This window comes from Furipterus horrens, unplaced genomic scaffold (genome assembly GCF_987537825.1).
Source record: "Furipterus horrens unplaced genomic scaffold, mFurHor1.1.pri manual_scaffold_7, whole genome shotgun sequence".
NCBI lineage: Eukaryota > Metazoa > Chordata > Mammalia > Chiroptera > Furipteridae > Furipterus > Furipterus horrens.
Window position 1 is genome coordinate 50,665,952 of NW_028327177.1, and position 13,534 is coordinate 50,679,485.

Genomic DNA, 13,534 nt, shown 5'->3' on the forward strand with positions numbered 1-13,534 from the left:
GCATTTTCAGCAACATTATAAAGTTTATCCAAATGATATTTTCTTAAATGTGCTGAGAAATAAAAATAATTTTCCTCTACTATTGAGGTTTGCTGGAGTGAGAGTGCATGTGGTGGTCAGTTCTCAGCCTGGGATATCTGGTGCAGCCTAAAGCGCTCCAGTCGAAGCAGGAAGAGAGTGGATTCCTAGTGCCAATCCAAGATTAACTCACTATTTTAATTTCAACAAATTATTTCACCTTTTTAAGCCTTGGGTTCCTCATCTTTAAAAAATGGCTATCACAATATTGCCTTTCTGTTCATTATTTAAATTTTTAATTTTATATTTGTAAGAAAATATTCTGAAAACTGTATACATCTTATTTTTTTTATAAAGAAATATTTTTGAAAATTTTTGATTACTTTTCGAGGGTTAAAGATCCATTTTGATGGTTGAAAATATAAAAACTTTACCTCAAATAAAATTATGGTTGAAAACATGTAAGCAAATAGTATTTGGGAAACAATACAGTGAGTATCTAAAGCATCTTGTTTTGGGTGTGTATGTATTTTTGTTAAGTCAGTCAAAATGCAGGTAGCTTTTGTCACCAGATAAATGAATTACTTAAACAATTTACATGGAGATTTTCAGTCAAGATTAAGGCCTAGACAGACATGCTGCATCTCCCTCCACAACTAAGAAGGAATACAATGATCTCAAACCTAGAGACAACCAGAAGTTCCAGAAAATTGAGCTGCATGAAAGTCCAATAAACAACGATATAAAGAAGAAATACTCATCCGGATGGGTAGGAGGGGTGGAGCCAGGGTGAAGAGGACACAATGTGGTGGTGGTAGCAGTGGCAGCGGAAGGCCAGCGGAAAGTACAGTCACATATTTTAAAAAGTCAGGAGGGACATCTGGGGAGCACTCCCAGCACTAGACCAGACCACACAGCTCACAGTCCCAGCACTGGGGAAAATAAAGTTTCATTGCTTCTGACTGTGCAGACCAGTGGGGGTTGAGGTGGAGGAAGAAACTGCCAGTCTCTGAGCAGTATCTGCTTGTTTAAAGGTCCCCACAGTCCTAGAATGTCCACAGACCCACCCACTCTGGGAACAATGACCAGGGCAACAGCTAGAGAGGCACCAATCCCATACGGAAGTGGGACAAGTGCCTGGAAAAGGGTAAAGTGCTGAGCAAGCAGCATTGTTTCCTCTCAGAGCTCTCCCTCAACACAGTGCTACAATGTGATGAAATGGGTCCCCCTGTACTGACAATTCTCTAGGCTCCGCCCCTTACAACGTAACAGGAGTGACAGCTCTACCTAAGACACAGAGGCAAACAAACATAGGAGCCGGTCAAGATGAGGAGAGAGAGAAGTATGGCCCAAAAGGGGGAATGGATCAAGGTTCCAGTGGGAGAACTAAGTGACGAGGAGATAGCCAACCTAACAGATGTAGAGTTCAAAAACACTGGTGATAAAGATGCTCACAGGCTTGACAGATATGCTTGAGTACGGCAAATGCATGAGGGAAGAAGTGAAGGCTATGCTAAATGAAACGAAGGAAAATCCACACAAAACCAATGGTGAAAGGAAGTTAAAGCGGGGTTCAAATCAATGATTTGGAACATAAGGAAGGAAAAAACAGTCAACCAGTACAGAATGAGGAAACAAGAATTGAAAAAAATGAGGGGAGGCTTAGGAATCTCTGGGATAACTTTAAATGTGCCAACATCCGAATCATAGGGGTTCCAGAAGGAGAAGAGGAAGAGCAAGAAATTCAAAGCTTATGTGAAAAAATAATGAAGGAAAATTGCCAAATTTGGCGAAGGAAATAGACATACAAGTCCAAGAAGCACAGAGAGTCCCAACCAAGCTAGACCCAAAGAGGACCACACCAAGACACATCATAATTAAAATGCCAAAGGTTCAAGATAAGGAGAGAATCTTAAAAGCAGCAAGAGAAAAGCAGAGAGTTACCTACAAGGGTTGCCTATAAGCCTATGGGCTGACTTCTCAAAAGAAACTTTGAAGGCAAGAAGGGACTGGCAAGAAATATTCAAGGTGTTGAAAAACAAAGACTTACATCCAAGATTACTCTATCCAGCAAAGCTATCATTTAGAATGGAAGGGCAGATAAAGTGCTTCCCAAACAAGGTAAAGCTAAAGGAGTTCATCATTACCAAGCCATTATTATATGAAATGTCAAAGGGACTTAAGAAAAAGAAGATCAAAATTATGAACATTAAAATGACAACAAACCCACACCTATCAACAACTGAATCAAAAAAAATGAAAACAAAATCCAACTAAGCAAACTAAAATAGGAACAGAATCATAGGTATGGGGATCATTTGGAGGGTTGTCAGCTGGGTGGGGGAAATTGGAGAAATGGGGAAATGGTGAAGGGAGTGAGAAGCATAATTGACTGGTACAAAATAGACAGGGGGAAGTTAAGAGTAATATAGGAAAGGGTGAAGCAAAGAACTTATATGCATGACCAATGGACATGAACTGGGTGTCTGGGATTGCTGGAGGGAGGGGGCGGTGTTGGGCAGAAGGGATCAAAGGGAAAAAAAATTGGGACTACTGTATTACCATAAGTATGTTCTCGTAAAACAGGATGACATAAGGTGTAGCCAAAATTGATTAGCAATATATAAAAATTCTCAAATTTAGATGATTTCATTTAAAAAAATACTAGGCAATTATATGTGATCCATAATTACTAATCAGATTCATTTTTGGCTTTAAAAAGAAATAGGATTCGGTTCGTTTCCCAGTCAGGGCACATGACTAGGTTGCACATCAGGTCCCCAGTAGGGGGCGCGAGTGAGAGGCAACCACACAGTGATGTTTCTCTCCCTCTCTTTCTTCTTTCCCTTCTCTCTAAAAATAAAATAAATAAGCAAACAAAAACAAACAAATAAAAAAAATAGGGTAATAGTGCTATGTTGTGTATATGTCTGCATTATTGATTATCAGTATGATTATTTTGGCCAAACTTGTAATTATCAAACTATACCTATTGGGCCCCATTCATTTGGTATTAGTGTAAGATATGACGTTTGTATTTTGTTGTTGTTGGTGGTGCATTGAAGAAATATTTATTGGGTGCTTACTAGGCACAGTGTACTGTGCTGAAAGTATAACACAGAACAAGATGGGGGTGATGCCTACCTTCATAGGGCTGCCTGTATCCTGGGGAGGACAGCATTATACAAGTTATTATGCACTTTTATTATTTTAGTACACTTGTAGAATGCTTGCACAGGTCCTTTGAGAGTGTACCAGGAGTAGAATTTTTTTCAAAAATTATCATTGATTTTTAGAGAGGAAGGGAGAGAGAGAGAAAGAGAGAGAGGGAGATCAATTTGTTTTTCTACTTATTTATGTATTATTGCATTCTTGTATGTGCCCTGGCTGGGGATTGAACCCACAACCTTGGCATATTGGTAGGACACTTAACTAACTGAGCACCCTGCCAGGGCCAGTAGAATCTTACTTGTATTTTTTTAAAAAGACATACATATAACAGAAAATTCCTGCAGTGTTACACAGAAATCTGTATCTCAGGAGTGAGAGGTTATAAGAGTGACTTTTTATTTTATGCTGTTCTATACTGGTTGGATATATTATGATAACTAGGTATAAAGCATCTTATGTAAATTCAGGTCAATAAATATGTACACAGATGTTAATGACGTTTCATGCTACTTGTCAAGTTATACTTCTAATTTATAACTATACTTCATACCCAGAAGCTGATCTTATAGGCATCTTTCTTGAGAGTTCTGAGCCTGAGAATTAGGGAGCCTCAGGGAGAGGCCACCTGTGAAAGACCAGGCTGTATGGGAAGGTGTAGTGATGCTTTTTCTTATTTGTTTCTTGTGACTTTGTGTGTGGAATGTGTAATATTTGATCACCATAAATACTATTTCATCAGTTTGGTGGTTCTTGATAGTGTCCTGTGAAATAGACTATTTCTCTACCTTTCAATTTTTGTTCAGATTGTCTTTGTTTGAAATCTTGTGAGATTTTAGGATTTCCTATTAGTAATTACAGCTATTTCAAAGAGTACTTTTCAAATTTTATAATGTCTGTGAATAGAATAGGAAATTTCAGCAAAAAGAAAAATAATAAAGCAAGAAAAAATTAAGTTAGTGTTAGTAGGGAACAATGTGGAATATAGTAGTACATTTATATATAATTATGGAAACCAGTTTAAGGGAAGTGATAATATGGACTTTGGTGGTTTCTACATTTTGTCTTTTTGAAAGAAAAACAATATTTTACTAGGGAGAAAACAAAAGTTAATTCACTTGGAGAAAATATACAGGGTGGAGCAAAAGTAGGTTTACAGTTATATGGAAAATAATACAATAACTAATAAATAATAATATAAGAATAAATTCTTGTTTTATGTACTCACAACTGTAAACCTACTTTTGCCCTACGCTGGATTTTAAAATTTTAGGTTCAACTTTTTTCCCTTCTAAAGCCAAATGGCAAAGTAGAAAAAATAAGATCAAGTGCAATGAATATTTAATTATTCATTTAGCAAAGAAGTATTTTTAAAGTGCTGTTATTTACCAGGGACAGTGCTTACATGCTAAAATTAAAAAAGACTTCTCTTTTGCTTTCTGGCCCAGTGGGGATGACTGATGCACACACACGTGTGCACACACACGTGCACACACACATGCACACACATGGCAAGAATAGAGATTCATGTGTGGTACCATGAAAAGGATTAATTCCATCTGGAGAAAATCAGAATACAATAATAGATGCAGCAGCTAACAATTGTTGAATGACAGGTAAGTGCCATTGAAAACTCATGTATGTATTAACTAATGAAATTATCTCCACACCCCAGGGGATTTGTCTCTGTTATCTCCATTTTATAGGTAGGAAGCTCATTAAAGGTTACATAGCTTGTAACTGGTGATTGAGGCTGGTTTAGAACCTTTGTTCTTAAACATTTTTATACTACTGCCTTTTTTTCCATGGTGGATGTGTTAACATTTGATTTAAGACTTAACAGTAGCAAGTCATTTCAGATGGAAGGGAGAATGGGGAAATAGCTTTCCAGTAAGGAGTTGGAGGTAGAGGTCTGGTTCTTAGGTGAAAGTAACTGTTGGAACTGGCAATTTAAGGTCACAGAATTTACTAAGTGGTCATCCTGATAAATCTTGTACCAACATAATTATGAGAATATTATTGACTGTATTCCCTATGCTGTACTTTGCATCCCCATTACTGTTCTGTGACAACCAATTTGTAATAATGTCTAATCACTGAACTGTACACCTGAAAATAACATAATATATGCCAACTGTAACTGAAAATAAAAAAATGATAAAAAGAAATTTAAAAAAAAAAAAAGGTCACTGGTTATCCTAGCACTTGCCATGTTAAGTTGGATGATAAGATATGAGAGGTTAAAAATTTGGTGGTCTTTCAAGTAACCTTCATGTATTGGGAGGAAGAAAGAAGCAGAGATTGGTCCAAGGTTTAGGGATAGTTTAAAGATGGAGAATAATTGAGTATATTTAGAGGCTGAGGAAAGGAAACCTAGCAAACAGAGATTGAAGATACAGGAGAAGTGATGGAGTGATGGATCATTATGTGGGAATCTTACTAAATGATCCCTATGTTTTCTCATACTGCTGAGAGTGAGGGCAGAGAGTAAGACAGGAGGATAGTGGTGAATATGTGACAGTGACTCTGGGGAATGGCGGAACTGACTAGAACTGCTTATTGGCTTTGCCTGATTGTACAATTTTCTGCAGCACTATCCAATTACCTTTGTGTAGTGTTAGAAATGGTGACTTGTTGGATTGATTGAAAGCTGATTATTTTCTTAAAAAATAATCATGAAGGGATTAACCCAAGAACATTTTTGCACAGCCATAGACATGGACAGCAATATGGGGATTGGCTGGGGGTGGGGAGAGGATATAGCTGGGTGGAGATGGGGACGGGGAGAAAGAGTGGGAACACTACCAGCATAAACAATAAAAATAAAACTTAAAAAATTGACTAATTTATATGAGATTAATAGGACAATGTAAGTGAAAGACAAAGAGCAGATATAATTTACTTTGTTTAATTCAAGGCAATAATTCAATCATTTACCAGTGTTGCCTTCACTGTATATTGTGCAAGTAATTTCTAGAATGGTATTTGGATTGTCTCATAGTGTATAGTAGGAGAGAGTACAGTTTTAGAACCAACAACTTTTATGTAGTCATTTATAATGTGAATCCTGAAGCTATAAATAACAACGAAGAGTCCACATTTGAAATGTGTCATGTATTTCAAAATAGTATGGTAAATGGACACAAAAAAGAAAGACTTGCTGTGAACCAAGAAATTTTTGTGTTGAGAGAAAATTGTTGATAAATGGAAGAGGAGAAAATACCCTAGATTGTCTTTTTGTTGATGATATCTAGAAGCCTCACCTAGTCTGTCTCTCAATAAGAAAGATGGAATTCCTCTTTCACCAAAGATTACTACCTACTGACTTAATTGGAAAAATACACATTTTTTTCCAATTATGGAAGATTGTTTTATAGCTGAAAATTCACTATTATTTTGGTTATTAATTTCTGCCAATATTTTGAGTTTTCAGGCAAATATGTTACTGGATATATTGTGCTTTTGGGCAACTATGTTTACTACTTCCTAGGAACAATCTAAAATAACCTTTTCTTGGTAACTGTGTTTTTGTATTTAAGAACCTGGATTTTATTTTTTGGAGAAGTGTTAGGTTTTAACAGACTTTGTTTAAAACACAGCTTTGTGTATATTAGTTTTGTGAATTTATAGAATATCCACAAGTTTCTCCTTTCTTTCCATCCTCTTTATTTAAATTTAAGCAGTTTATTAGTTCAATAAAAATAAATCCGTTATGATAACATGTTTTTAAGAAAAATAACTTTACCAAAGTAAAAACCTAGTGAGAGGATACTATTGTTAATTATTTTTACAAATGTCTTTAATAGAAGACATCTGAATTTTCTGTTATATGTCCATTCAATTTGTTGTGATATGTTGTTTTATTTATTGATTGATTTTAGATAGAAAAGGGAAGGGAGAGAGACAGAGAAACATCAATTTGTTGTTCCACTTACTTATGCATTCATTTGCTCTTTTTATGTCCTCTGACCATGGATTGAACCCACAATCTAAGTGTATCAGGGTTGATGCTCTAATCAACTGAGCTGCTGGTCAGGGATTTTTGTGATATGTTTTTTCATTTTATTTTTAAATTTTTTGAATTATATTTTATTGATTATGCTAATACAGTTGTCCCAATTTTTCCGCTTTGTCCCCCTACACCCAGAAACCCCCACTCCTTCAGGCAATCCCCACACCATAGTTCATGCCCATGGGTCGTGCATAAAAATTATTTGGCTACTCCATTTCCTATTACTATACATCCCCATGGCTATTGTGTAACTACCTATTTGTACTTATTAATTCCCTCACCTCTTTACCCATTCCCCCACACCCTTCTCTTATCTGGCAACAAACACTGTCTTTATCCATGATTCTGTCTTTGTTCTTGTTTGCTTAGTTTGTTGTTTATATTCAATTGTTGATATGTTTTATTGTCATTTTGTTTTTCATAGTTTTGATTTTCTTTTCTTAAATAAGTCCCTTTAGCATTTCACATAATAATGGTTTGGTGATGATGAAGTCCTTTAGTTTTTTCTTGTGTAGGAAGCTATCTGCCCTTCAGTTCTAAATAATATCTTTGCTGGGTAGAGCAATCTTGGCTGTAGGTCCCTGCTTTTCATGACTAAATATTTCTTGCCAGTGCCTTCGAGCCTCCAAAGTTTGTTTTGAGAAATCAGCTGATAGTTTATGGGAACTCCCCTGTTAGTAACTCTTCTTTTCTCTTGCTGCTTTTAAGATTCTTTTTCTTGAACTTTAGACATTTTAATTATGATGTGTCTTGGAGTGGGTCTCTTTGCATCCATCTTGTTTGGGACTCTCTGTGCTGCTTGCACTTGTATGTCTATTTCCTTCACCAAATTAGGGAAGTTTTCTTTCATTATTAATTTCAAATAGATTTCCAATGTCTCACTCTTTGTCTTCTCCTTCTGGCATCCCTATGATGTGAGTGTTGAAATGCTAGAAGATGTTCCAGAGGATACTTAATTAATTCTTGTTTTTTTGGATTATTTTTTCATCTGATTGTTCTAGTTGGTTGTTTTTTGTTTCTTATGTTACACACCATTGATTTGATTCTTGGCTTCATCCACTCTACTCTTGTTTCCCTGTAAATTGTTCTTTATTTCAATTAGTGTATCCTTTGTTTCTGACTGCATTTTTTTTATGCTGTTGAGGTCCTCACTAATTTCCTCGAGCATCCTTATAATCATTGTTCTGAACTTTGCATATGATAGATTGCTTATCCATTTTGTTTAGTTCTTTTTCTGGAGTTTTGATCTTTTCTTTCATTCGCTGTGTTTTTTTTGTCTCCTTGTTTTGGCAGCCTCCTTGTGTTTGTTTCTATGTGTTAGGTAGAGCTGCTATGACTTCCTGTCTTGATAGTGTGGCCCAATGTAGTAGATGTCCTGTAGAGTACAGTGGTAGAACCTCCCCTATCACCCAAGCTGGGTACTTGAGGACTGCTCTTTGTGTGGAGTGAGTACACTTTCCTCTTGAAGTTGAGCCTTGATTGCTGTTGGCAGGTTAATGGGATCGATTTACCCAGGCTGCAAGGCCTTGTTGTGACCACTGACCACCAACTCTGCCCTCCATGAAGAATCATCTGTGTAGGGGCAGGGTGGTGGTGCTCTGATGTGGTCTGTAGCTGCCCACTGGGAGCGCAGGCTCTGGGGTTTCCCAAGTGGTGCAGGCCAAGAGCCCCTACCTATGTTCTTCCCAGGGCCACCCTCAAGGAGCTATAAAGCAACCTGAGATGGCTGCTACTTTTGCTGGGCTTGGAGATTCCCAGGAGAACCCAAGCTGTGAATCTAGGCTGTTTATTGCTATTGCTGGGCCTGGATCACTTAGCAAGATGTACAGGGGCTTTAGGCTTGCTGAGGTCAGCTATTGCTTGTTTGGTAGGATTTAGGAAGTTGTGAAGCATGAGCCAAGACCAGCCATTTATATGGAAAAGTCACGGTTACCATTTTGAGTGGCCCCATAAGTTGGGAGGGATGGAGTCTCAGGGGATCTCTTGGGTGGGACAAACAGTATTAGCCAGTTGATGGAGTCTCAGATATGGTACCCTCCAGCTGGCTCTGAGGCTGTGTTGGGGGAGGGCTCAGCAAAGGGACAAGGGCCTCTGCCCACCTTTCTGTCTGAAAGAAAGCTGTCCCCCAGCTCCCATCTTGATTTCAGACACTTCATTTCCTTCCTGTATGCCTTTCAAGCTACTACCCTGGTGCTAGAGGTCAGAGGCAGTGAGTCTGAATAAGTTCGTTTGTAGGTTCTTTAAGAGGTACTGTTGGGACTCCAGAAGTTTCTTCCACTGACTCAATTCTCATTGGTTTCTGCAGCCAGAAGTTATGGGGACTTATCTTCCTGGCACTGGAACCCTGGACTGGAGGGGCCTAGTGTGGTGCTGGGACTCCTCACTCCTGAGATATCCCTCCCAAATTTTTATCTACCACATGTGTATGTGAGAGCAGACCATTCCGTGACTCCATAGTTTTTTTAATTCTGTAGTTGTCAGACTTTCATTCAGCTCTATTTCTGATGGTTCTGAGTGATGGTTGTTCTGTATTTTAGTTGTAATTTGGTATGGTTATGTGAGGTGGCAAACTGTGTTTATATATGCTGCTATCTTAACTGAGGTCCATTCCTCTTTTTTTTTTTTTTAAATTCTTTAAGGCTAGAGTCTGAAATTACGTCTTTGTCTCTCCATTTCTTATAGATGCAAGGCTCAAAATAAATATTTAGAGAAGAGCCCAGGTCAAGTGTCATTACTAGGTTTACTAAAATGGAGGAGCCTGCAAGTTCCTGGGGATATTATTTTTGTTCATTTCTAGCTTCAGATTTAACCACAATTTCTCTAAGACAGTGCTTTTTAAAGAGTATGAAGTCTTTTTCAAGTGTTCAGACTTTTTATATTCTGCTTAGTTTATTTATTTATTTTTTTTAAGGTTCTCATTTATTCAATTTCCAGATGCTTGGGGATGTCATTCTCTTTAAGGATGAAGATATTTTATATTGGAAAGGTTCAGTAACTTGACCATGATCATTCAAATATAGGCCTGTCTCAAAGCATGTGACTCTTATTTCTTTAATTTTATTGTTTTTTGTTATTTCTGTAGTTATGAACAGTAGTGTTGTCCATATACTGTCTCTATTCAGGGGAAATGAAGTACTGCAAAGTAATTATCAAACCATATCAAAGGTATAATTACTTTGTTCCTTCATTTCCCTGTGTGTTAAGCAGCCTTGAACTGTGTACATTTAATTTGGCAGAGAAAATCACCTTTATTTCTAAGAGGTAGAGAACAAAGCAAAAATGAGGATTGACTTTTGAAAAAATATTAAGGACTTTTGAATGTTCTGATGATGAGAAACTCTAGTAAAAAAAAAAAAAAAAATCCAGACTTTTTGTATATGTGTGGTGTCATGACTTTAAATGCTCTCCAATCTTAAAACTTTGTACTTCTTCTTGTGTAGAGCTCTCAGTATGTACAGTGTGTTGCTGGGTGTCTGCAGCTGATGCTTCGGGTCAATGAGTACCGCTTTGCCTGGGTAGAAGCAGATGGGGTAAACTGGTGAGTGCTCTTTTACTTTTAATGTAGCATAGCATTTAAAAACATCCATCCTTGACATTTGCAAATAAATTAATAGTATTAATCATCTGAAAGAAGTATTTTAACTTTTTTATGTCTGTTTAACAGAGGATTATGTTAACCGTCATAGAAGTCAGTAACTAATAACTATCAGATGGAATATTTCCCCTTTCCCTCTCTTGGTCTGTGCTATTATAAGAGGTTAAGGACTCATAAAAAACCTGATTTTGATAGAACAAATTCCAGACACTCAATAATAAAGCAGTCATAAACTATCTTGTGGTAAAGGCAGGCAAAAATAATTAAGAATGGAGAGCATTTTGCTAAGTGTAATAGGCCAGTCAAATACCGTATTATTTCACTCATGTGGAACCTAATGAACAAAATGATTTAACAAGCAAAATAGTGACAGACTCAGAGAGGAGAATTGACAGTGGCTGGGGTAGGGCAGCTGGATGGAGGGATTGAGCAAAAAAGGAGAACTATAAAAAGGAAAAACTCATGGACTCGGACAACAGTGTGGTGGTTGCCGGGGTGGGTGTGAGGACGGCTGGGAGGAGGTGGAGGAGAGAGGTACGAGGGGATAAATGGTGATGAAAGGAGACTTGACTTGAGGTGGTGAACACACGGTTCAGTGTACAGATGATATGATGTAGAATTGCACATCTGAAATGTATATAATTTTGTTAACCAGTGTCACCCCAGTAAATTGAATAAAAAGGAAAAAATAAGAAAAGGTCTTATGCAGAAAAGAGTGAATATAAACCATTCTTTGTAATGCTATATAATTAGTCCATTCTTTGTTGGGGTACTTATTTGCAGGTCCAGAAATTTTGAGGAGCTACTTTCTGAGGTTTAACAAACATATTCACACTAAGAACCTCCCCAACCCCCCAAACAAACATATGAGATCATTTATTACTACCGCAAGGCCAATTTATTTATTCATAGTGAGAGAACTCACTGCTCTTAAACTAACTACTCTTTTAGTAAAGACATTGTTTTTCTGTTGGAAAATCTATGTAGGAAGCTGGTTTATCAATAGATGTTTCCTTGGTGAGCAAGGTTTCAGAGCCAGAAAAGTTGACTGAATGATCCTTGTGCTGTGTCACCAGGTTCTAGAAGGCTGATGCATCCTATCTCCAATGTAGGGATATACCTGCCAAGGGGACCAAATACACTAGATCTTCTCAGCCAGTATTTGCATGCAGTTTCTTAGGGAGGGTTACTTCTGCAGATAGCTGTTCTTATGAGTTGCATTTGAATTGTCATGAGCTACTCAATAACCATCAACTTGATAAATTAGTAATCTGATATTAAGATGCAAAATTTAAATCTCTTTACTTATTTAACCATAAGTATGTAAGGAAAAATAGTCATCACCATTTGCCATCTAGTTCCTTTGTAAAATATATATTTAGTTTTATATGAATAATTAATAGAATTAAGAATAAAGAGATAGTGAAAAACAACATCTAGAAATTTCTAATAAAGATTTTTGTATAGCACACCTTTTCGTAGTAAGTGATTTTTGGTGCATAAACATCATAAAAGATGAGAGAAAACCCTCACATGCAGAATGGAATGGTCCAGGTTCTTATTGCAAAAGAATACCATATTTCCTTTTTGTCCTCTGAAATATATTGATCATTCATTGATTCTTGAGTTTGAGAAAATAAGTTTACAGAATGTATAGTCATCTGAAGACTCACAGATGTGACCAATTTCATCATCATTGTTAAAGAATGGATTGCTGTCTGTCTCTTAGCTTTCAACTTCTGACTCATCTAATAAATGCCTTCCTCAAGTAATTGTCATCATAGGCAGAAAATAAAAGGTTCTGAATTCTCAGCTGTGTTCACAGTGTCAGGAAACTCAACAGAGAGAGTCAGGGGACTCAGCATTTAGTTGTTCTTACAGCTGAGATTTATTACAGAGACAATGATGGATACACAACTGGATTATAGGGACAGAGACACAGGCTGAGTCTGGAAGAATCCATGTGAAACTTCCTCATGTTCTCTCCCCTCCATGAAAGGGTCACAAACATACTTTTCCTCAAGCAATGAAAATGCAAGAACATTTGTGTGAGGTTTCTGCCTAAGAAACCTACTAGGGACTTCATGCTTCCAGTTTTTATTAGTAGCTTGTCAGGTAGGCATCCTCTGCTTAGCATACTGCAAAGTTCTGACTCCAGGAGGAAAGCAGGTGTTCAGCATAAACGTATTGTTCGTGAAACATTTTAGGTACTGTGAGCCACCCTTATCATTTAGGAAAAGTTTTGCATCAGTGTAGAGAACTGTTTACCAGTCAAGTTCCCAGAAGCCAGCCAAGGGCCTGCTTTGTCATCAGACTGCTCTAAGGATAGCAGTCACAGGATGCTGATGTTAATAAAGGTAGACTATCTTCTAAAAAAAAAAAGGATGCAATATTTTGGGCAATACAATAAGAAAGGATAATTATTTATTTCATAATTATGTTATTTTCCTAGGCAATTCTGTTATTGTCCAATTTTCTTATAATTTAAGCCTTTAATTATTTTAGCATATTTGGGAATAATGACTATTGATCAAACAATGTCGAGGATGATGAAATAGTATAAATCTTTAAGTTATCGATCACATAAAACACTAAGATCCCATATCATGTCTTAGTTTTAAAAGACCTGTGTGATAATTGCAAAATAAATTGAGTTTTCTTCTATTAAACAAAAAGTAGATTATTTTTGTTCTTTGGAAGACTGGTAAGAGAGAAAGTCACAAAACATCAATTTCTATAAA

At 36.9% G+C, this 13,534-nt stretch overlaps 1 protein-coding gene across 3 annotated transcripts in view; it reads left to right on the forward strand.

Annotated features, from left to right (window-relative positions):
* The window catches only part of ATP6V1H (ATPase H+ transporting V1 subunit H), a 165,526-nt gene that overhangs the window by 27,601 nt on the left and 124,391 nt on the right, over positions 1–13,534 (forward strand). For all 3 annotated transcript variants that reach the window (XM_090283699.1, XM_090283701.1, XM_090283700.1), the window contains one exon: positions 10,639–10,736. In XM_090283699.1, the coding sequence (XP_090139825.1) occupies positions 10,639–10,736 (98 nt within the window). The remainder of the gene's footprint in view (positions 1–10,638; positions 10,737–13,534) is intronic.